At 37.5% G+C, this 26,197-nt stretch overlaps 1 protein-coding gene and 1 long non-coding RNA gene across 3 annotated transcripts; one reads left to right on the top strand and one right to left on the bottom strand.

The window, feature by feature from the left end:
- Positions 1-4,416: 4,416 nt before the first annotated feature.
- Positions 4,417-6,097, bottom strand: LOC142182527 (uncharacterized). The gene is made up of 2 exons (XR_012711332.1): positions 5,951-6,097; positions 4,417-5,219 (listed from the first exon to the last, which is right to left on the bottom strand). It is a non-coding gene; the product is annotated as an uncharacterized LOC142182527 (long non-coding RNA).
- Positions 6,098-10,545: 4,448 nt separating this feature from the next.
- On the top strand, positions 10,546-17,297 carry LOC107774519 (uncharacterized). 2 transcript variants are annotated; one of them, XR_001645527.2, is made up of 9 exons: positions 10,551-10,856; positions 12,160-12,282; positions 13,032-13,279; positions 13,400-13,609; positions 14,045-14,137; positions 16,214-16,320; positions 16,401-16,771; positions 16,856-16,889; positions 17,082-17,297. XR_001645527.2 is itself a non-coding variant. In XM_016594068.2 (7 exons), exons 2-7 carry the CDS (start codon positions 12,174-12,176, stop codon positions 16,408-16,410), a joined length of 777 nt encoding a protein of 258 aa, XP_016449554.2. In that variant the 5' UTR covers positions 10,546-10,856; positions 12,160-12,173; the 3' UTR covers positions 16,411-17,297. The 2 variants fall into 2 exon arrangements, 1 of the variants encoding a protein (XP_016449554.2); XM_016594068.2 differs by having other exon boundaries at positions 10,546-10,856; positions 16,401-17,297.
- The last annotated feature ends 8,900 nt before the right edge of the window (positions 17,298-26,197 follow it).

Raw genomic sequence — 26,197 nt, forward strand, 5'->3', positions numbered from 1 at the left:
TACCACTACCACTACCACTACCACTACCACTACTATCACTACTACCACGACTGTCACTACCACTACTACTACCACTACTGCCACTACTGCCACTACTGCCACTACTGTCACTACTGCCACTACTGCCACTACTGCCACGACTGCCACGACTGCCACGACTGCCACGACTGCCACTACTGCCACTACTGCCACTACTGCCACGACTGCCACGACTGCCACGACTGCCACGACTGCCACTACTGCCACTACTGCCACTACTGCCACTACTGCCACTACTGCCACTACTCCCACCACTACCACCACTACCACCACTACCACTACTACCACCACTACCACCACTACCACTACTACCACTACTACCACTACTACCGCCACTACCCTTACTACTACTACTACTACTACTACGACTACTACTACCACTACTACCACTACCACTACCACCACTACCACTACTACCACTACTACCACTAATACCACCACTACCACCACTACCACCACTACCACCACTACTACCACTACTACTACTCCTACTACTGCTACTACTGCTACTACTACTGCTGTTGCTACTGCTACTGCTACTGCTGCTACTGCTACTACTGCTGCTACTACTGCTGCTGCTACTACTGCTGCTACTACTACTCCTACTACCACTACTACCACTACTACCACTACTATCACTACTACCACCACTACCACTACTACCACCACTACGACCACTACTACCACTACTACCACTACTACCACTATCACTACCACTACCACCACTACTACCACTACTACTACTCCTACTACTGCTACTACTGCTACTACTACTACTGCTGTTGCTACTGCTACTGCTACTGCTGCTACTGCTACTGCTACTACTGCTGCTACTGCTACTACTGCTACTACCACTACTAATACTACTACTATCACCACTATGACTACTACCACCACTACTACTACTACTAAAACTACTACTACTATTACTACTACTACTACTACCACTATCATCACTACCACTACCATTACTACCACCACCACTATTACTACCACTACTATCACTACTACCACTACTACTAATACTACTACTACTACAACTATTACTATCACTACTACTACTACTACTACTACTACTACTACTACTACTACCACTACCACTACTACCACCACCACTACTACTACTATTACTATCACCACTACTACTACTACCACCACTACTACGACTACCATTACTACGACTACCACCACTACCACTACCACTACCACTACTATTACTACTACTACTACTATCACTACTACTACCACTACTACTACCACTACTATCACTACCACTACCACCACCACTACCACTACTACTATTGCCACTACTATTACTACTACCACTACTACTACCACGACTGTCACTACCACTACTACTACCACTACTGCCACTACTGCCACTACTGCCACTACTGTCACTACTGCCACTACTGCCACGACTGCCACGACTGCCACGACTGCCACGACTGCCACTACTGCCACTACTGCCACTACTGCCACGACTGCCACGACTGCCACGACTGCCACGACTGCCACTACTGCCACTACTGCCACTACTGCCACTACTGCCACTACTGCCACTACTGCCACTACTCCCACCACTACCACCACTACCACCACTACCACTACTACCACCACTACCACCACTACCACTACTACCACTACTACCACTACTACCGCCACTACCCTTACTACTACTACTACTACTACTATGACTACTACTACCACTACTACCACTACCACTACCACCACTACCACTACTACCACTACTACCACTACTACCACCACTACCACCACTACCACCACTACCACCACTACTACCACTACTACTACTCCTACTACTGCTACTACTGCTACTACTACTGCTGTTGCTACTGCTACTGCTACTGCTGCTACTGCTACTACTGCTGCTACTACTGCTGCTGCTACTACTGCTGCTACTACTACTCCTACTACCACTACTACCACTACTACCACTACTATCACTACTACCACCACTACCACTACTACCACCACTACGACCACTACTACCACTACTACCACTACTACCACTATCACTACCACTACCACCACTACTACCACTACTACTACTCCTACTACTGCTACTACTGCTACTACTACTACTGCTGTTGCTACTGCTACTGCTACTGCTGCTACTGCTACTGCTACTACTGCTGCTACTGCTACTACTGCTACTACCACTACTAATACTACTACTATCACCACTATGACTACTACCACCACTACTACTACTACTAAAACTACTACTACTATTACTACTACTACTACTACCACTATCATCACTACCACTACCATTACTACCACCACCACTATTACTACCACTACTATCACTACTACCACTACTACTAATACTACTACTACTACAACTATTACTATCACTACTACTACTACTACTACTACTACTACTACTACCACTACCACTACTACCACCACCACTACTACTACTATTACTATCACCACTACTACTACTACCACCACTACTACGACTACCATTACTACGACTACCACCACTACCACTACCACTACCACTACTATTACTACTACTACTACTATCACTACTACTACCACTACTACTACCACTACTATCACTACCACTACCACCACCACTACCACTACTACTATTGCCACTACTATTACTACTACCACTACTACTACCACCACTACCACTATCACTACTACTACTACTACCACCACCACCACCACCGACCACCACTACTACTACTACTATCACCACTAATATTACTACCACCACTACTACGACTACCACGACTACTACTACCACTACCATTACTCACTACAACAAATGTGATATTTAGCTACAGAACTTTTAGTCACGCCAACAAAATTCGTCACTAATTATTCACTTTTCGTGACGAAAATTATGTTTCGTGTTTAGATACATAATCCGCATGCTTTTAGTAACGAAACATAAAATTTCGTAGCAAAAGTTTTGTCCACTAAAGTTTCCCACCAAAAAATAACTTGGCGACATTATTTAATAGCATTAGCCACGAATTTTATACAATTAGTGACATATTATTTTGTCACTAATGATGTATCCAATTTGTGACAAATCATAATTTGTCTTAAAATTGGTAAAACTTTGGACACGAAAAAATTTCGTCATAAAAAATGTGTTATTACAATAGTGACAAAATAAAATTTGTAGTTAAACATGGTAAACTTTAGATACAAAAGTTTCTAATTTATTATGACATTAGTTTTTGTCACTAATAGTGCAAACAATTAGTGATAATTATTTAATTGTCTCTGTTTAACGTACAGTATAGTCATAACAAAATTTTTGTCACGAAAAATATGATTCTTAAATGGCTACGAGTTGAATTTTGTAGTTGAATAGTACAATTATTGGTGACAAAAAAAGATTCATAGTAAAAAACTAAAAGATATAGTTTTGTTCATATAAGATACAAAAAGTTACTTTAGGACTAATTAACCTTATGACCGAAGCACCCATCTTGAAAAATTATTAAGTTCGAGAAACTTGAATCCCATTTTATAAAGTTTTATTATGAAGTCTATATGACCTACAAATGAAAGAAATCAAATTAAAACCATACTCATTTTGATTCAATTGCCATATCTAACTTTAGAAAATATAAAACCAAAAAATCATATTAAAATTTAATAGAACCAAGGAACACTTGCTGCTACAAAATTTCATATTGTTTAGATAGGAACAGTCTATATATGGACTTATATCTATAACATAATCCGAGCATATGGAGTCCAACATAATACCTCAACTGTCAAATAACTAGTTAATTGGGTCACGCTTCGCGCAGTCAAATATATTTATTTTATATTTATTTGATTCAAAAGAATGTAGATTTTTATAATGGCAAAAATAAAAAAAAAATATTATATAATGCCAGATGTAACATAAGAAAACATATGAAAAATCAAACAGAAAATCATATCAAAATAAATAAATAAAGCATTCACTACTTCTTTAGATTTCATAATTACAGAGTTTTCGAAGAACACTTCTTTTTAATTTGAGAGGTGAAGTTAAATGCTCATTTTATAGAAAAAAAACTTATCATGGAATGTTATGTTTGTTAATATAGATCTAATTATTTTTTTATTGGAAATTGGAATAAGATGTTAAGTCGATTGTAGACTTACAGTGGAAGTCTTCCGTAAAATATAAAGGTAGAGTGTAGTTGCTAATCTGGTCATTTTTTAAGTTATTGTGTTTCCTTTTAAGTCTAAGAGACCAAAAAAATTAAGGGAAGAGCAATATGCCAACCATCTGTTCATAACGCTTAAAGCATTAAGCGGATAATTTATTTACTCTTTCACTATTCGAAGTTCATGTGATAGACACTAATAAAGTTAACATTTAAGAGAAAACAAAAGGAGAATCTGCTTTAGAAATTTAAAGTAGAATAAACAGAGGACAGAGAGACCTACACAGGCGGATATTACCTCAAGACATCTATAACAACAACAACAACAACAACAACAACAACAATAACAACGACCCAGTGAAATCTCACTAGTGGGGTCTGGAGAGGGTAGTGTGTACGCAGACCTAACCCTACCTCGAAGGAATAGAGAGGTCTGAGGTTCCTAGTAATTTTTAGTAAAAAGAATTACCAGAAAACAGGAATATCCAATTGGTTGTACTAAAGGATCAATTTATAAACATCTCGTGGAAAACTACAATCCTTTTTTGGTAAAAAACAAAGGTAGAGGTCATATTGACTGCAGTAGCTGTGCTCATTAGGATCATGACTGGCTTGAAGACTTTCAAGCAGCTGGAATCATCTAGTTATTTACGCTGCTGTACCATCATGCACCCAAAGACGAACAGGTGGTGTTATATACCATGAGAAGGTTGTAGTGGTCACTGAACAATGTGCAGCAGAAAGCACAGCAGAAAATCGATCTGTTGGTCTGGACAAAATTCCATCACTGACCAGGTTCAACTAAAGCAGGGGTAATTTGTCTTTGAAATCTTAAAAGCCTGATAAGATGGTGCTCTTGAGCAGATATGTGGTGGGAAGGGGTATATAGACATGTCAACCGTTGATGCTGATACTTCTTCAAAGATTATTGAGGTTGGAATTGCATGTGGGAATATTAATTCTTGACTTGTTTTACACTAGAGCTGAAGCAGTGTACTATCAGAATTAAGTTTATGATGAATACTGCACATATTAGAACAACAAAGAATTAGTAAGTTGAAGTGAAATACTAATAGTGAATGATTACAGGCCATTACATCAAAGGGTGGTTGTTTTGTTGAAGCTCCAGTTTCAAGGAGCAAAAAGCCAGCTGAAGATGGCCAACTAGTAATTCTAGCAGCTGGGGACAAGGTAATATATATACTATTATTTAGCTGTTTAATGGAACAACACTCTTATTATCTTTGGTTTGATCCAAACTGCTCCTTCATGTCTAGAATAGCTAATAGAACTGTTAGTTAGCTAATTACATTGGATTAGCATTAGTAATAAATAGTTAGCTAAATAAATTGAGCCTGTGTATATACACCATTGTATAGCACTTGGGAGTATCAATCAATGAACGAAATCCTATTTCTCACTTCTCTCTGTTCAATTCCCTCTTCTTCTCTCTATTCTCTAATCCCCCTTTCCCCTTCTCATGCTTTTCTTAGTGAAGGCAGTCCCCTCATTCCAGTGATATTTGCTTGTACACTGATTTCTTAAAATTTAGTGCAACATATGACTTCCTAATTTATCGTTTTCCTCTGAATCCGAGCCAAGTTAAGTAAATAGGTACCCATCTATCCACATACAAAAAATCAAACTTCAATTCATTCTTATGACAAATTAATTAATAAATAACTCAGTATTCGGATGTTAAGAATTAAATAGAGAGGAGAAGGCAGCGATAGAAATAAAAGAGGAGAATTTACCAGAGTGGTCTGATAGCAAACAAGGGGATTACCAAGAGCAACGAGATGCAGCGTCAGGAGAGGGCTGCAACGACAATTCTTTTTTTTTTTTTTGAAAAGGACGGACGAGGGGAGATGTTGAGGGCTTGCGGTGACAATTCCTTGTTTGACAAAAAGAGTGACCAACAGATTTTTTATAAAAATAGAAGAAAAAATGTAATCCATAACCCAAGCAGATTGGAACTCCAATTAAAGTTTATGGTATCAAAGTTTGTAGAAGAAAAATTAATCAATTATGCTCAACTTGCTCATATGCGGAAAAGTGAACAAAAATATATATTTGTATATCCATTCATGCTATAATTTACACAATACTTGAGGTGTTCATTGTTCAATCTGATTCAATTTTTTACCTAAAAAGCAACTAAATCAACAAAGTTAATTTTTTGTTAATTTTTATTTGGTCTTTTAATTTCCTCTATGATAATAGGCTAGATTCATATAATTTGGCGACTGTTTATGCCCCAGCTTGATTATGTTTCACTATTATTTTATAGTTAAATGATGATAAATTGGCTCTAATGATGAATTTCATACTTTGCAGGAGTGAATGGCATGTATGAGGACTTAAGACTGTAATTGGAGCTAAATTGAGCAAGAAAAGCCCCTAGGAGCTGAGTACATGGGAAGACGGGAGAAAGAAGAGATGAAATGAAGACCTGGACTAGCGCGGCCACTAGCGCAACCGCGCTAGCCTAGAAAGTCGAGGCAATTGATAGGCCATATGTGCGGCTAGTTGCGCGTCCACTAGCGCGATCGCGCTAGCTCAGTTCCGGAAAATTAAACTTCAGGGGTAAATTTGAAAGTTCGGGGGTAAATCCACTTAACCTATAGAAGTTCTAGCTCACCCAAAAGATCATTATCAAGGTTTTCAAGGCTTGTTTTTAGACTACGGAGGAGGCAAGAACAAGGGTGTGAAGATCTACCAAACATTAGAATTTTTCTAACCCTTTTACTTCTTGCAATTAAACATTATGAACAACTTTGTAGTTTTGTCTTGTTTTGTTATGAGTAGCTAAACAATTGATCTAGGGTTGATGGAACCAATTGTTGGTTGAAGTTTTGACTCAACTTGTTATAATCGAGCCGGATTTATTATATGAGTGTTCAATTACGTTTTGTATGGTGATTAATTGAATGGGCCCTTGATTAATCGTGTCTAATTACCTCATATTGCTTGAGAAAGAATATTAGGTTAGACTGTTGTTGAACAACACCACTTTTGGGTAATTGAAGAGATTCATTACTTGAACTTAAAAGTGGGTTTAGAGATAACGAAACTTTGGTGGGATAATTTAGAGCTACACATATTGTCAGCTAGAGTAGTTCGAGAGAATGCTCTAGTAAATTATTATAGTTGATCGAAAGAAAATTACGATAACTCATAGCTCTTAAACCTCATAAAGTAGTACAACGAGATTATAGCAAAAGAGTTAAAACCTAAACTAGCAATTGGGGAAATCAATGCCCTAGACCTTTTTACCCTTGAATTATCTTTAATTTAGCATATTGTTATTTTTAATATCATTTGAAATAGTTAAACAAAAACCCAAGCTGATTGATAAAAATCTTGCATCTGGAAATTGGTTGAGTTGATAATAGCATTGCCAAGAGTTGTAATAGATAGGTTAGTTCCCTGAGGATTCGACTCCGGAATTAAAAAAACCGGATTATATTTGCAACGACCGCTTTGTTTTTAGAACGCATAGTTGGGCGTGATCACTCTATTTCACATGTTATTCTAATTTAATCAATTCAAGTTATTACAGTAAAGAAATAAATTTATATGTGAGTAGATATTTTCGGTAGAGAATAAAGTATCTATAATTTTTTTACAAGTACAAATAATGCAATAGTGTTAAAGTTAATATGAGATAAAAATTAACCATACTTAATTTTTAGATAAATAAAAAATAATAGTTTCTTAAATACTATTATCAAACTACACATTTTATCTTCCTAACATAAAATAATTAATAAGCTTCATCAATACTGTAATTTAAATTAGTATTCCTTCAAGATTAAATACATAATTACTTTCAAATTTGACATAGAACTTAAGACATGAAGATTAGGGGCGAGCGTTCTGGCAGTTTGGATTGGATATGAAATTTTCGACTTGGTTTTCGGATTGAAGAAATGACAATCCAACTCCAATCCATATAAACTAGGATCGGATCGGATCGGATCTTTTAAGTTCAGCAAACCGATACCCGACTGGTCGTTTTGAGCTCTAGCACGTCGTTCGGCAGTTTGAGGCCATGAACATCTTCAGTTCAGGTACTATGACTCGTGCACATGGTCGTAATTCGAATTCGGGAAGTTTGGAGTCGATTTGGAAAGAGAATTCTCATTTCGGAAGCTTTAAGTTGGAAGAATTGGTTAAGTTGTGATTTTTGAATAAACGACCTCGAAATCGAGATTTGAAGGTTCCAACAGGCCTTCGTATGATGATTTTGGCCTTGGGCGAATGTCCAGATTGGGTTTTGGATGACTCGGGTACACGTTGTTTTCGTACTCATACTACGTTCGAGAGTGAACAACTCAACCTAATATACATCAATGATTTATATTAGAGAAGAACTCTAGCTGCTTCTGTGATCCCTCTCATAGCTGCCAACATCCGCTTCTGCGCTGCCAACATCGCACTTGCGATGTCGCAGGTGCGTTCCACTGCTCCGCTCCTGCGATGAACACCCAACACTGCCCAGCCCCCTTTCAAGTCGCTTCTGCGATGAGTTTCATGCTTCTGCGATGTCGCTTCTGCCCAAATGTTGTTCAGAACAGCAGAAAAATTAGCAGCTTCAATGTCCAAAATTAACTCCGCTAACCTTCCAAAATCTACCCGAGGCCCTCAGGACTTTAACCAAGTATGCCAACATGTCCTAAAATACAATACGAACTTAGTCAAGGCTTTAAACCACGTCAAACCATGCCGAAATTACGAATCACGCATCGAATCGAATTATGAGTTTTCAAATCTTCCAACTTCTATATTTTGCGCCGAAACATATCAAATCAATCCGGAATGACTTCAAATTTTGCACGTGAGTCATAATGATGTACCAGAGCTGTTCCTATTTTCGGAATCGAAATCCGGCCTCATTATCAAATTTCCAGCCTCGGTCGAATTTTCCAAAAAAAAATTCTATTTTCCAACTTTCGCCAAAATGTGTCGAATTGTCCTAACTCCTACGGACTTCCAAATCCGGACATACGCCTACGGCGAAAATTACCATACAAAGCTATTGACATCATCAAAACTCCATTCCGAGGTCGTTGCTCAAAAGTCAACTCTCCGTTCAACTCTTTCCATTTAAGTTTCAAAATGAGAATTTTTCTTTAAATTTAATTTCGAATTTTTTGAAAACCAAACTCGATGGCACACACAAGTCATAATACATATTACAAAGTTGCTCGGGACCTTAGGTTGCTGAATGAGGCGTTATTTCTTAAAACGACATATTGGGTCATTACATCTTTACCGTAATCATCCAAATACATTATTCAATTAATGAAATCATTATAAACCAAATGCACAGAGACATTAATATGGCCGATAAGAAGTAGCAATAATAAAACCATGTCCAACTAGAAAGTATTCTTATTAGGAATGTATATCAGTCGGTTCAGTTAGGTTGTGAATGTTATTGGCTCGATATATCGGTTATCGGTTATCGGTTATAAATATGCTAAACTGATAATCGAACTGATAAGATAGTGATTATCGAATATCGATTAATCAGTTGTCGATCATTACAATTTATCCGATAAGATAACTTAATTTAGAGGAAAAAGTATAGTGTATAACACTAATTAATCTTATAACCTTGATTCCTTCACTTATGTTCTAAAGAGTGAACAAAAGTTTTGTGGACATTGGGGGACCAATCAGCAGAATATACTGAACACTAGGAATATTAGAGGATCATAATTGTAACAGTTGCTTTCCTACAAAGAACTAAGAATATACTGAACACTAGGAATATTAGAGGATCATAATTACAACAGTTGCTTTCCTACAAAGAACTAAGAGGTTTTGTCAAGTCTACTTATCCAAACAGAGTAGAAACAACACAAATAGTAGCCAAGAGCGCAAAAAATAATTTGTAATGTAAAATTTTATATAGTTATAATTTCTAAATAGGTATTTATATAATCAATCTGGTTCGACTTTTTCGATTAATTTTTGCTTAAAACCAAAAAGTTAAATTTTATATGTTCTTAAAACTAAAAATCAAAATCAAATCAAATAAAGAATGTTGATTTTTTTCTCTAATTTGATCCCTTTTCTGTTTGGTTCAATTTCTCGTGAACACCAAGATAGTTAAATCAATTCTTGAAATAAATCTTTTGAATATTGTATTACTGTAGTACATATTTGATATAGCTTATTTATAACATAAAGTCATCCAAAATTGGGATATGTACTAAAATAAAGTTCATTTTAGTATTATTTTCACAAGGTAAAGTTTCATTTTACTATTTTTTTTTACATAAGTTGGTTGTACATTTGTAGTATTATATATATATAAGTTGGCTGTATATACTATTTTTACATAAGTTGGCTGATATTTTAGAATTAGTGGGAGAGAGAGATAAAGTTAGGGTTAGAAGAAAATTCAGGGTAAAGCACTTCTCCACTCCCTTCCTTGGCATAACTCTTCAACCTCCTCCATACCCACCAAACTCGTCCATACCCACCAAATAGAATTCCACAACATTGTAAAATGGAGAAAGAAACCGTCTTTTGGCGCTGGTTTTTGGGATTTTTGGCTCCAAACGAATGTCAGGATAACCACTATATATATATGAGAAAAATGACTGGAAAAAATACATTGCAAAGTGAAGCAAAATTTCTGAACAGGTATGTATCATTTCACCTACTCTTTGTTTGAATAAGATTCAATAGATTGTAATTGCCACAATCATATATCAAATTATTAATTCATTAATTATTTGTGGCATAGACATTGATATGCTTTTATTTTGTCTCATATGATCAATCTAGATGAGAATAAATCAATTAGAAGATTTTGAAACAGAATTCTTTAATTTATTGTGTATATTTAGAGTTTTTAGTTTACTGTGTCTATTTATAGTTTTGCATGGTGTACTGAAGGGGAAATATTAGATATTATCAGAGTAGGCATCTATTTTGTGTATATATTGATGTTTTCTGTCTGGTTTTGAGGGAAGAGTGGATGGATTGTGGAAATATGGTATTAAAGCTTCTGTTTGAATCAAATCATGCTTCTTGGTGGCCCTTGGAAATTTGTTTGATCGGATAATGGCACTTTAAATTTAGATGAACTGAAACAAAGTGTTTTAAGGTGAATATTCTGTAGGGTAATTTATATTTTTGTTGAAACTAGTAAACATTTCTTCACTAGGCTCAATCTTTGTCAGACACACAACTTCTTTTAAATCTGCTGCATGTATAACTTATAAGATCTTTGGTATAAGTTTTTGAAAAAAATTAATATAATGGAAAAATAAAGGAGCTGTTGATAGTTCCCATACTATTTTTAGTTTTGATATGTATTCATAATTTTGATATCGCTGCCCAAGTAAGTCTAGTGCCTCTTCTCTTGCTTTTTCTTGCCAGTCAGTGTGCAGTGCTAGAAGAAAAATAGTCCATGAGAGCAATGTCTAAGTTGTTTCTTGTTCAGCATTCATCAATTATTTCTTCAAATATGAGCTTCTCTCTTCCAGCAGTATCATGATTAGCTTTCAAAAGCATTCCAAGATAATCTGTTGTAATATTGTCCATATTGCTTACCATTGCACACACTCTTTTCTTGATTATCTCTGTGAAAAGTTGCTGGATTTTTCTTTCAACTTTCACCATTGAAAAACTTTCATTTATACGGTATACATTTTTGAAAACATAGTTGATGTGCCTTCAAATTAGAAAAATTTCTACATAAATAGATCTTTGGTATGTTATACTAATTACTTAACTCGGCTAGTGATGCTTCAATAGTTCAATAAATTTTAGGAGAAGAAGACAGTAAATTCGTATTAGGAAATGATGTGCATCAGGCTTTCCAGATTGATGATTTATGTTCTTTTTGAGTTTTTCTTTAGTTATTTCTAACTTTTGGTTTGTTAAACTAATAGATTTTACATCTAATGAATATACTAAAATTATATAGTATTTTTGGTAGAATTCTACAAATCAATGGCACCAGGCGGACGTGTCTCTAGGCAAACCACAATTACAGGTGCTTCTACTCAAGCAAGCCGATTATCTGATCCATCAAATAGTAATAATCCTACTCCTAATACAGGTAATACGTACCTTTTATTATATTGACTAGGAGTGTATCTATTAATTATTGTTTGTTCTCCTTTTTAATTTGATGCTTATTGCTCATTGTTGTCAGTGTACTATTTTTTGTTGTTTATTCTTATGAATCCTTTTTTTTGGCTTGTTCTGTGCATTCCATATTGTTTTTCTATATGCAACAAGTATATCCTGCACTTTCTAATTCAGACTTTTGGTAGTACTATTTTTATTGAAACCTTTGCTGTAAAATTGAAGTAATTTCTTATTGTTGGGTCAATTATATTGCAATTCGAAGGTATATTGGAGATTTTCATTTCTGTGGAAGTCATTATCTGATAAATTACATTGCACCCATTCTTTCTTATTGGTTTTAGCAAATACTAAGGGTAGCCAAGAACTTCACACCTATTGCAATATTATTTTTGAGTTTATCTTTATAAAACAAACAGATTGTGTTTAAAAGAAGGGATGTAAACAAAGTTTCTGATTGTCGCCCAATAAGAAGTTTCAACAAATTCTTACTTTCCTCGACTGGAAAGAAATAACAATCTTTATATTCCAGCATCTAGGATTCTTTTGTGTTTAAGTTGGAACCAAATATATTAACATTTGAAATATTTCATTAATGTTAAACTTGAAACAGTAGAGTTTTCATTTGTAGCATGGTAATTAGTTACTAATATATATACATGGTTACCATTTAAGAATTTTAGCAAGTATTTTGAACTGATTTTTACTTTTTAAAATCAGATGATTCAACTAGAATCAGGAAAGGTCGTGGAAGGACAATGAGAAAAGGTCTTGAGAAAATGAAGAAGTCTATAGGGAGAAAGATGGTTATAGACATCCCAGTTGGTAAAGGAAGGCCAGTTAAGGCAATTCCATCAGCAAAGCTATCAAATGAGTTAGGAATTATTGCTCGCAACTTTCTTTCGCTTCCAAACAAGTGGAAGGAACTCACAAGAGATGATAAGGATGTAGCATTAATTAGATGCCATGTAAGGATTCTATATTTTGGTAAATTTTATTACATTATAAATATGTTAGTTTTTAATCTTTTACCAGCAAAGGAAATTTTAATTGTTTTGTGAGTGTCTTCAAAACTTCTCATTTTGCAGGAGAAGTTTGAAATTAACTGGGACGAGCATTACACCAAAGATAGATGTGAGGATATTCTGAAAAATAGAAGCCGACAATGGCGCTACAAATTAAAAAAGCTATTTGAAAGTGCAAGCCCTGAGGAAGAGGCTCGTAAAATTGAAGTGCCAGAGTTGACCCCGGAAAATTGGAACAGGCTCTGTGACATGTGGGCGAATCCAGAGCATAAGGTAATTTCTATTCATATTTGTCTCGCTATATCTTTTTCTGGCAAACAACATTCACGATTTCTCAACCTTTTTCTTTAAGTAATTAAGTATACGTACAAACAAAATGTACAGAAGATATTTTCAAAAAATATTTTTCTCTACTTTGCAGCTGCAACATTCATTCATGGATGATATGGCTTGCATTGATATGAGTAGACCCTTACAGAAGATACAAATAAGAGTAGAAAATAAACTGGAAGTAAAAAAGAAAAAAAAAGATTCTTTAAATGCCTCTGAAAAATGCAACCTATGAGAAGAGTTTGACGTGGTTCTTTAGTTTATGTCCAGTCTTTTATGCTAACATCTGAGAACTTATAGTGCGAAATGATAATAAGCTTTAGCATCATATTTGTTTCATTATAAGTTCATTTACTTATATTTATATATTCTTTGTAGAGACGATGCGAGATAAACAAGGTCAATCGAACAAAGCTGAAATCTAATCATTTCATGGGGTCAAGAGCTTTTGTAGCTGCTCGTGCTGAAATAGTAAGTTATACTATTTTTATTTTTTGGAACTTTTCCAATCTCTATGCTTGGTAGGCGAAGACTGAAATCTCAAGGGACATTTTTAATATTCAAAATGGTGAAAAAAAAGAACTTGCACATACTTTTAAGTATTGCTATTTTTCATTCATAATTCAAATCAAGTTAGTTTCTTGTTGCTGTTGTGCAAGTTTTTTTATTGCAATTATTGAGTATTCTAGAGCTTGTTTGGCCTATTTATTGCTGTCGAGGCTCTGTTTGTGACTCGTTATTGGATTTCTAGTTTTCTTATATGGCATTTCGTGAACCGGTTAGCTTTTTTTGCTTTGCTGATATCTGGTTTCCTCTTGTGAGGATCATCTGCCGTGTTGGCTCTGAACTCCATATTTGCACTAGGATCAATCACTTCTTTAACCACCTGTTTCTATGTTAATGTAGTTTATGAGTGTTTTGATAACATAACTTAGCACTTAAAACTAGACATATAACTTGGTTAAATATTAGACATTGCACGCTCTTAAGTAGTAAATTACTAGAACTTGACTGTTAAGCTCTTATTATGTTTTGGTGTAAACTGGAACTTGTAAATGATGCTGAAATCTTGTTAGATCTCATTTCCTAATTTACAGCCCCAACGTTAGTGCTGATACTCAATAAAACTTACCTTTTCTAAGAAAAAAGAAGTAGAAAACTTGATTCTCATCAGACATTCCATCAACTATACTTTTATATTTGAAGATTAATGTATCCATTGATTTTAGTTAATATCTTATCTCTTCTCATACGGAAGGCATATCTTCTATGTAAAGCAGTTATTTTTATTTTATTTATGTTTGAGTTGTTCGAACTCGGAAAGCATTATGTGTCAGTTCTTCCTCTTCCTTTGTATTTGCTTTTTTTTTTGCTTGAGTTCTATGATCTCTGCCTACATTAGAAAGTCAGATGTGTGGGATGAGAATTGCTAAAATGGGAGAAACTTATCATTTGTATAAAAAATAGAGAACCTGCTTAATGTGTAGTACTTGACTCTTTGAAACTAACCTTGCCTCATATGTGTAAATATTTTCTTAACAAAACACCAAACCTACTCATAAATAAGAAGTTTTTATCTGTTTGTATATGTTATACAGTCATCTAGATATCATGTCCTCCAGTTGCCCATGTAAGAAAGTCACGCTTCTATTAAAGTCAACAATGATTTGAATCACTGCTCTTTTTCCTTCTTTGTCTGGTTTAAGTTGTCGACAATATGAAATGAACTAGAGAGGCTGCATTTAGGATGTTTGATTGAACTCTTTTTGTATTAAGAATAGCTTAGATGCGTGTTTAGGGTCTTTGGTGGAGTTACGTATTCGACTTTGGATAAATGTTTGGACCACGGGAATATGAGAAGGGTCCCAAGGATCAAGGGGAGTCTGTTGTGAAACATTGAAGCCTATTTAGTAATTTCTAAGTTTGAGATGTAATTTATAGTGAACAAAGTCATGGTGAATTGGTAATTGAGAGGCGGGGACGTTTCTGTGCAACTTGTTTCTTTCGTATCTCTTTACTTTTCTTTAAATCTTTGTCAGCATGCTTTAGTTAAACTTTTAATTATCAAATATTAGTATCACATCTAGGACCTTAATAACAAGGAAAACCAGTCCTATGTCTGCGTCATGTATTCTACAACAACTGTTAGTAGTAGTATTTTAAGGCTCTTAAAATATATTGAGCTTTCTGATATAAAACCTTTATTTGCTTCCTTTCTCTGAGTTTATTTTTGTACAAAAGGGCAGTCAACATATAAAAATTCTGTCTTGTTGTTAGTTGGGAAGCCATAACTACTCTTCATTAGTTGTCTAATGTTACTTGTCACATCAATTTCTGACTCTGCAATGTTCTGTCTCACAAAACTCTCAAAAATGGTTGCCTTGACAGGAGTTGGTATAGGTAAAAAGCTTTGATCCACATACATTCATTACCTTTTGTTGAACCTGTAATCTAATCATGTCAATGTGGTTGAGGTTCAATCACCCTAGATATTCATTACTAAGATGATATTTTAGTAATATTTCATATTATTTTCATATTGTGTAGGGTGTGAAGGAACATGAAGGAGTAGAGCCAAATAGGATTGAGTTCTACAAAAGTACCCATACTCGAGTGAAAAAGGATGGTCACCTCCAGAGGCTGAGACTAACTACGTAAGTAATATTTTAGTAACATGTCACATGTATTCATTCTATCTTATAATTAATTTAACTGATGTAATATTTTTATGTAGAACAAAATGAGAGATTTGAGAGCTCGGTCTGTTTCTGAAGAGAATCCCATGGCTATTGATGAAATTGTTGATAATGTACTTGGTACAAGGTCGGGACATATTAAAGGTCTTGGTTATGGTGAAAAGCCTAATACAACTATAGCAACAAAAAGAAGGACATCAGAATTAGAGGATGCTCTTAGGAGGGCAAAAGAGGATGCTACTACTACCCAACATGGTTTACAAGAACGTTTGAATGTAGCTGAAACTGAGGTAGCAAATCAGCAGATACAGATAAAAACATTAACTTCTGAGTTGGGTACTCTAAGGGCACGCCAAGAGGAAATATTAAACCAAATGAAGCGTCATTTTATTGGCTCATCACCATCAAGGTTAGAAGTACTACATCTTTAAATGATGAATTCAATTATAATTCTTTTAGCATCTAAGTTCGAATTTTTTTTTTAATGATACAGTGAAGATTGAGCCCCACCAGATTATCAACTTTGGGTACACTAAACTTCACACTATTTAATTTTTTTCTCATTTTTATTTACTTGTATCACAATTCATTTATTTGTTTCACCAATTAAACTCTACGTCTAACAAGAAGTTGTAGTTTATACCAATTATATCTTATTTATACCATGATACCATAAAGTATTAACTTAAATCATAATTTTTTCTCTATCTTTTATACAGGTATATGGAGGAAACTATTGGATCAAGATTAATTGCAAGTGAAGTGTCACTGCATTCCTCCACTTCTCAGTCCTAGTTTAGGAGTAATATTTCTCAATTAGACTTTTACGTTGGACATATTTACTTTAACTATGTTTCTTTTAATTTAAGGAGCTTTTATTTCAATATAGTTTTAATATTAGTTTTATGATCAATGGTGAATATTTTTGTTATTACCTTTGATTGTTTTTATTTTTATGTTATTACGTTGATTGTTTTATTATGTTATTTCAAATTTTTATTACGTCAATCTAAAACAAATACGAATATAAACGTCATCAAACATTTGTTATTAGTGACAAAAAAGTTCACTTTTATATAGTTTTTAGGAATATCACATTTTCGTCACTAAACAAATTAAGTTCGTCATAAATTCACTATATTTAGTGACAAAATAATTTATGTCCCAAAATCATCTTTTTATTGACTACGAATCAATTTTGTATTATTTGACAATTGTAATTGTCACTAATTATGATAACTTATAGTGACAACTTTGTTTTGTCGATAAAAATTATTCTTTTAGTGACAAGATGGTAGTTTTAACTACAAAATAATAATTGTCACTAATTATATATTAGGGACGAAATACTTTTTTGTAGATAAAAGGTAGTCTTTAATGACAAAATTATGGTTTTCAACTATGAAACACACAGCTTTAGAGACATTTGACGTCGTCACTAATTAAACTAAATTTTAGGGACGGGGAAATTTCGTCAACATTAATGCACTTTTTAGTGATGAAATCATACTATTAAGTACGATTTTTTTGTACTTTTTATGACAAATAAATCCGTCATAAATATTACGTATTTGGGGATGAAAAAGAATTTCGTATTTAATACTTCATTATTTGGCGACGAAACACAAAGTTGCCTTTATATGTTATTAGTGACGGTGTTTTAGAGACGAAAGATTGACAAAAAAAATTCGTCATAAAAAATCTTTGGTGACGAAAAGTGAATCATAGGTGACAAAATAATTCATCATTGATAATCAAATTTGTTGTAGTGACTACTACGACTACCACTACTATCACTACCACTACTACCACTACCACTACTACCACTACCACAACTACCACTACTACTACCACTACTAATACTACTACTATCACCACTATGACTACTACCACCACTACTACTACTACTACTAAAACTACTACTACTACTACTACTACTACCACTACCATCTCTACCACTACCATTACTACCACCACCACTATTACTATCACTACTACCACTACTACTAATACTATTACTACTACTACAATTACTATCACTACTACTACTACTACTACAACCACTACCACTACTACCACCACCACTACTACTACTACTATCACTACTACCACCACCACCACTACTACTACTACTACTACTACCACTACTACTACTACTACTATTACTATCACTACTACTACTACTACTACCACTACCACTACCACTACTACCACCACCACTACTACCACTACTATCACTACTACCACTACTACCACTACTACTACTACTACTACTACTACTACTACTACTACTACTACTATTACTACCACTATCACTACTACTACCATCACTACTACTACCACCACCGCTACTACCACTATCACCACTACCACCACCACTACTACTATCACCACCACAACTACTACTACTGTCACCACTACTACTACTACCACTACTACGACTACCACCACTACCACTACTGCCTACCGCTACTACCACTATCACTACAACCACTATTACTACTACCAATACTACTATCATTACTATCACTACCACTACCATCACCACTACCACTACTACTATTATCACTACTACCACTACTACTATTACCACCACCACCACTATCACTACTACTACTACTACTACTTCCACTACCACCACCACCACCACCACCCACCACCACCACTACTACTACTACTACTACTATCACCACTACTACTACTACCACCACTATTACGACTACCACTACTACTACTATGACTACCACTACTATCACTACCACTACTACCACCACTACTACTACCACTACTACTACCGCTACTACTACTACTACTACTACCGCTACTACTACTACTACTACTATCACCACTATCACTACTACCACCACTACTACTACTACTATTACTACCACTACCACTACTAATACTATCACTACCATCACTACCACTACAACTACTACCACCATCACTACTACCACCACCACCACTACCACTACTACAACTACCACCACCACTATTACTATCACCACTACTACTACCACCACTACTACTACTATCACCACTACCACCACTACTACCACCACTACTAAGACTACCATTACTACCACTACTACCACTACCACTACTACTACGACTAATATTACTACCACTACCATTAATACCACTACCACTACTACTACAACCACTACTACCACCACCACTACTACCACACCATCACCACCACCACTACCATCGCCACCACTATCATTACCACCACCACTATTACTATCACTACTTACCACTACCATTACCACTATCACTACTACTACCATTACTACCACTACCCACTACCACTACTATTATCACTACTACCACTACCAACTACCACTACCACTACCACTGTCACTATCACTACCACTACCTCTACTACTACTACTACTACTACTACTACTACCACCGCTACCTACTACCACTACCAACTACCACTATTACTATCACTAATATCACTACTACCACTACCAACTACCACTACCACTACCATTGTTACTGTCACTATCACTATCACTATCACTACAACCACTACTACTACTACCACCACCACCACTACCACTACCAGTATCACTACCACTACCACTCTCACTATCACTACCACTATTATTACTACTACTACTACTACCACTACCACTATCACTACCACCACTACTACCACTACCACTATCACTATCACTACTACTACCACTATCACTACCACTACCACTACCACTACCACTACCACTACCACTATCACTACCACTACTACCACCACTACCACTACCACTACCACTGCCACTGTCACTGCCACTGCCACTGCCACTACCACCACTACCACTATCACTATCACTACCACTACTACTACTACTACCACTACTACTACTACTACTACTACTACTATCGCTACTACTACTACTACTACTACTACCACTACTACTACCACTACTATCACTACCACTACCACCACCACCCCTACTACCGCTACCACTACCACCACCACCACCACTACCACTACAACTATCACTACCATTACTACTACTACTACTACTACTACAATCACTACTACCACTACTACTATCACTACTATCACTACCACTACCACTACTACTACTACCACTACTACTACTATCACTACTACAACTACTACTACCACTACTATCACTTCCACTACCACTACCACTACTACTACCACCACCACTACTATCACTACTACCACCACTATCACCACCACTACTACCACTACTACCACTACTACTACTGCCACTACTGCCACTACCATTATCACTACTATCACTACCACTACCACCACCACTACCACTACTACTACCACCACTACAACTACCACTACCACTACCACCACCACCACCACTACAACCACTATTACTACCACCACAACTACTACCAATACCTTTACCACCACCACTACCAATACTACAACTACCATCACTACTACTACCACCATCACCATCACCACCACCACCACCACTACTAACACTACAACTACTACTATTACCACTATCACTACTACCACTATCACTACAACTACTACTACTACTACTACCACTACTACTACCACTACTATCACTACTACCACTATTACCATTACTACTACTACTACCACCACCACCACCACCACCACCACTACCACCACTACTACCGCTACTACTACCACTACCACCACCACCACCACTACTACCACCACCACCACTATCACCACCACCACTACTGCCACCACCGCCACTACTACCCCAACTACCACCACCACTACTATTACCACTATTACCACCACTACTACCACCGCCACTACTACCCCAACTACCACCACCACTACTATTACCACTATTACCACCACTACTACCACCACCACTACTATCACTACTACCACTACTACTATCACTACTATCACTACCACTACCCCTACCACTACCACTACCACCACCACTACCACTACCACTACCACCACCACTACCACTACTACTACTACTACCATCACCACCACTACTATCACTACTACCACTACCACTACTACCTTCACCACTATCACTACTACCACTACCACTACCACTATCACTATCACTACCACCACCACTACCACTACTACTATTACCACTACTACCACTATTACCACTACCACTATCACTATCACTATCACTACCATCACTACTACCACTACCACTACCACTACCACTACTACTACTACTACTACTACTACTACTACTACTACTACTACTACTACTACTACTACTACTACCACCACCACTACTACTACTACTACTATTGTTGCTACTACTACTACTACAACCACTACTACAACCACTACTAATACTACTACTGCTGCTACTGCTACTTCTACTCCTGCTGCTACTATAGCTACTCCTACTACTACTACTACCACTACTACTACCACTACTACCACGACTACTACCACTACTACGACTATTACGACAACTACTATTACTACTACTGCTACTACTACTACTACTACCACTACTACCACTAGAACCATTACTACTACTACCACTACTACTACTACTATCACCACTACTACTACCACTACTATCACTACTACCACTACTATTACTATTACTACTACTACCACCACCACCACCACCACCTCCACCACTGCTACCACTATCACTATTACCACTATCACTACTATCACTACTATTACTACTACCACTACCACTGCTATCACTACCACCACTATCACTACCACTACCACCACCATTATCACTATCACTACCACCACCTACTATCACTACCACTACCACTACTACTACTACCACTACTACTACTATCACTACTACTACCACTACCACTACCACTACTACTATCACTGCTACGACTACTACTACTACCACTACTACTACTACTACTACTACTACTACTACTACTACCACTACTACTACCACTACTACTACTACTACTACTACCACTACTACTACCACTACTACTACCACTACTACTACCACTACTACTACTACTACTACTACTACCACTACTACTACTACTACCACTACTACTACTATTACTACTACTACTACTACTACTACCATTACTATCACTACTACTACTACTACTACTATTTTTACTTCCACTACTACCACTACTACGATTATTACTACTACTACCACTACTATCACTACTACGACTACTACTACTACTACCACTATTACCACTACTACGACTACTACTACTACTACCACTACCACTACTACCACTACTGCCACTACTACCACTACTACTACCACTACTACTATTAACACTACTATCACTACTACCACTACCACTACCACTACCACTATCACTACCACTACCACTACCACTACCACTACCACTACCACCACCACTACCACTACCACTATCACTACCACTACCACTACCACTACCACTGCCACTACTACCACTAACACTACCATTACCACTACCACTACGACTACTACTACCACCACCACCACCAGTACTACTACTACTACTACTACTAATTCAGGAGACCCTTGCACAGTTCATGAGCATGTTCAACACTCTAACTCAAGCTTGGTTGATTCCCCTTACTCCAGCTATATCTTAGGCCGGGGGAGAGCATAGACTCCCCCCGCTCGCACCCCAAAGAAGCGGGTTTAGGTTGTCAGATTCCAGTGATTATACCAGTACCACCTATAGCCTTAGTTCAGCCCAAGGGAAGGGCATCAGCTTCAGAGAAGGAGCAGCGTAGGCTCAAGAGGTACAAAAAGTACGACCCTTCTACATTTAGTGGTCTAGTGTCAGAGGATGCTCAGGGATTTCTGGAAGAGTGCCACACATCCTCCGTACTATGGTCATAGCAAAGTCGAGTGGGGTTTCTTTCACTACTATTCAGCTTCTAGGAGCAGCCTATCAGTGGTGGCGTACTTATGAGTTGGACAGTTCGACTCAGGCAGCTTTCCTTACATGGACTCAGTTCTTGGACATGTTTTTGAGAGAGTATGTCCCTCAGAGCCTCAGGGACACATGACGCGCAGAGTTTGAGCAGTTGCGCTAGGGTGCTATGATTGCTTCAGAGTATGCAGTCAATTTTAGTGACTTGGCTAGACATGCACCGACCTTGGTTTCTACAGTTCGAGAGAGGGTCCGCCAGTTTATTGAGGGACTCATTCCTGGCATCAGGAATAACATGGCCAGGGAGTTAGAGATGTATATCTCGTATCAGCAGGCGGTGAGTATTGCTAGGAGAGTGGATGGCATGCTTTCTCGGGATAGGGAGGAGAGATAGGCCAAGAGGTCTCGAGAGTCTGGCCATTATTCTGATGCCCGTGCCCCAGCTACAGTTTCTCATGGTAGGGGTTATGTGAGTCGCCCCGTTCATTCAACTCTTCCAGCCGCCAATGGTATTCCAACTCCTTCTAGACCTTAGGAGCCTTATTACACACCTCCAGTATCTAGCGTGCCTCCTGCACGGGGTGCTATCAACAGTCAGTCCAGTAGACCTGACCCGAGTTAGACACAATAGCCACGCCCTCCCAAAGCTTATTTTGAGTGTGGCGACACTCGTCATATGGTAAGGGATTGCTCCAGACTTAGGAGGGGTACACATCCACAGACTTCTCAGCCACAACATGCTCCGCAGGGTTCACAAGCTATGATTATGGCACTAGCTTCCACTTCACCTGCTCAGCCACATCGATGTGGAGGTGGGGAAGGTAGAGATCACCCTAGAGGGGGATGCCAGGCCAAATACTATGCCCTTCTTGCTCGTACAGAGGTTGTTGCTTCTGATTCTGTTATTACATGTATTGTTCCAGTCTGTCATAGAGATGCATTGGTTCTATTCGATCAAGGCTCCACTTATTCCTATGTGTCCTCTTATTTTGCTCTGCATTTGGGCGTATCTCGGGATTCTTTGAGTTCCCATGTTTATATGTCTACTCTTATGGGAGATTCTCTTATTGGGGATTACGTTTATCGGTCGAGTTTGATTACTCTTAGTGGTTTTGAGACCAGAGCCAATTTATTATTGTTTAGCATGGTAGATTTTGATGTTATCTTAGGCATGGACTGGTTGTTGCCCCATTATGCTATTCTTGATTGTCACTCCAAGACCGTGACGCTGGCTATGCCAGGTTTACCGTGATTAGAGTGGAGGGTACATTAGATTACACTCCCAGTAGAGTTATTTCATTTCTTAAAGCTCAATAAATGGTTGAAAAGGGGTGTGACACATATCTAGCCAATGTGAGGGATGTCAGTATTGATACCCTACAGTTGAATCAGTCCCAGTAGTGAAGGATTTTCCTAATGTGTTTCCAGCTGATCTTCTGGACATGCCGCCTTACAGAGATATTGACTTTGGTATTGATTTATTGATGGGCACTCTGCCCATCTCTATTGCTCCTTATCGTATGGCCCCTCCTGAGTTGAAGGAACAGTTGCAGGAATTGCTTGATAAGGGCTTCATTCGGCCCAGTGTGTCACCTTGGGGTGATTGTGTCTTGTTTGTGAAGAAAAAGGATGGTTCTATGCATATGTGCATTGATTATCGCCAGTTGAACAAAGTTACAGTGAAGAATTGGTATCCTTTGCCTCGTATTGATGACCTATTTGATCAGTTACAAGGTGCCTGAGTGTTTTCCAAGATTGATTTGCGTTAAGGTTATCACCAGTTGAAGATTCGGGAGACAAATATCCTAAAGACTGCTTTCAAGACTCGGTATGGTCATTATGAGTTCCTTGTGATGTCATTTGGGCTGACCAATGCCCCAGCAACATTTTATGCATTTGATGCATAGTGTATTTCGGCCCTATTGTCTTTATTGACAACATTCTTGTGTACTCCCGGGGCGAGAAGAGCATGAGCAGCACCTGAGGACTGTGCTTCAGACCTTGACAGAGAAGAAATTATATGCAAAGTTCTCAAAAATATAAGTTTTGGTTGGATTTCGTGGCATTTTTAGGTAACGTGGTGTCGAGTGAAGGGATCAAGGTAGATCCGAAGAAAGTGGAAGCGGTTCAGATTTGGCCCAGACCATCCTCAGCTACAGAGATCTGGAGCTTCCTTGGTTTGGCGGCGTATTACCGTAGGTTTGTTGAGGGATTCTCATCTATTGCAGAACCTATAACCAGGCTGACCTAGAAAGGTGCTCCGTTCAGGTGGACGGAGGAGTGTGAGGAGAGCTTTCAAAAGCTCAAGACAGCTTTGACCACAACCCCAGTATTGGTATTGCCTTCAGGTTCGGTGTCTTATATAATTTATTGTGATGCGACGCGAGTTGGCCTCAGTACGGTGTTGATGTAGGACCGAAGGGTGATTGCCTACGCGTCCAGACAGTTGAAGGTGCATGAAAAGAACTATCTTGTCCACGACCTTGAGTTAGCTGCTATTACTCCTGCCTTGAAGATTTGGAGGCATTATTTACACGGTGTCCCTTGTGAGATCTACACCGATCACAGGAGTTTGCAACATCTATTCAAGCATAAGGATCTTAAATTACGTCAGAGGAGGTGGTTAGAGCTGCATAAGGATTATGATATCACCATTATATACCACTCGAGGAAGGCCAATGTGAGGCCGATGCTTTGAGTCGACGAGCAGAGAGCTTGGGGAGTTTAGCATATCTACGAGTAACAGAGAGGCCCATGGCGTTGGATGTTCAGGCCATAGCCAGCCAGTTTTTGAGATTGGATATTTTTGAGCCTAGTCGAGTATTGACTTGTGTGGTCTCTTGGTCTTCTCTTTATGACCGTATCAGAGAGTGTCAGTATGATAACCCCCATCTGCTTGTCCTTAGGGACACAGTCCAGCACAGTGATGCTAAAGAGGTCACTATTGGGGATGATGGTGCATTGAGGATGCAGGACAGGCTATGTATGC

The sequence above is a fragment of the Nicotiana tabacum genome, chromosome 7, assembly GCF_000715075.1.
Source record: "Nicotiana tabacum cultivar K326 chromosome 7, ASM71507v2, whole genome shotgun sequence".
Taxonomy (NCBI): domain Eukaryota; kingdom Viridiplantae; phylum Streptophyta; class Magnoliopsida; order Solanales; family Solanaceae; genus Nicotiana; species Nicotiana tabacum.

What these genes read in the sequence shown, in the direction of transcription:
- LOC107774519 (XM_016594068.2), top strand. Translation starts at nt 12,174, where the DNA reads ATGGCACCAGGCGGACGTGTCTCTAGGCAAACCACAATTACAGGTGCT. An exon ending in GGGCGAATCCAGAGCATAAG is followed by an intron (nt 13,610 to 14,044) that starts GTAATTTCTATT and finishes TATTCTTTGTAG; the next exon opens with AGACGATGCGAGATAAACAA. An exon ending in TAGCTGCTCGTGCTGAAATA is followed by an intron (nt 14,138 to 16,213) that starts GTAAGTTATACT and finishes CATATTGTGTAG; the next exon opens with GGTGTGAAGGAACATGAAGG.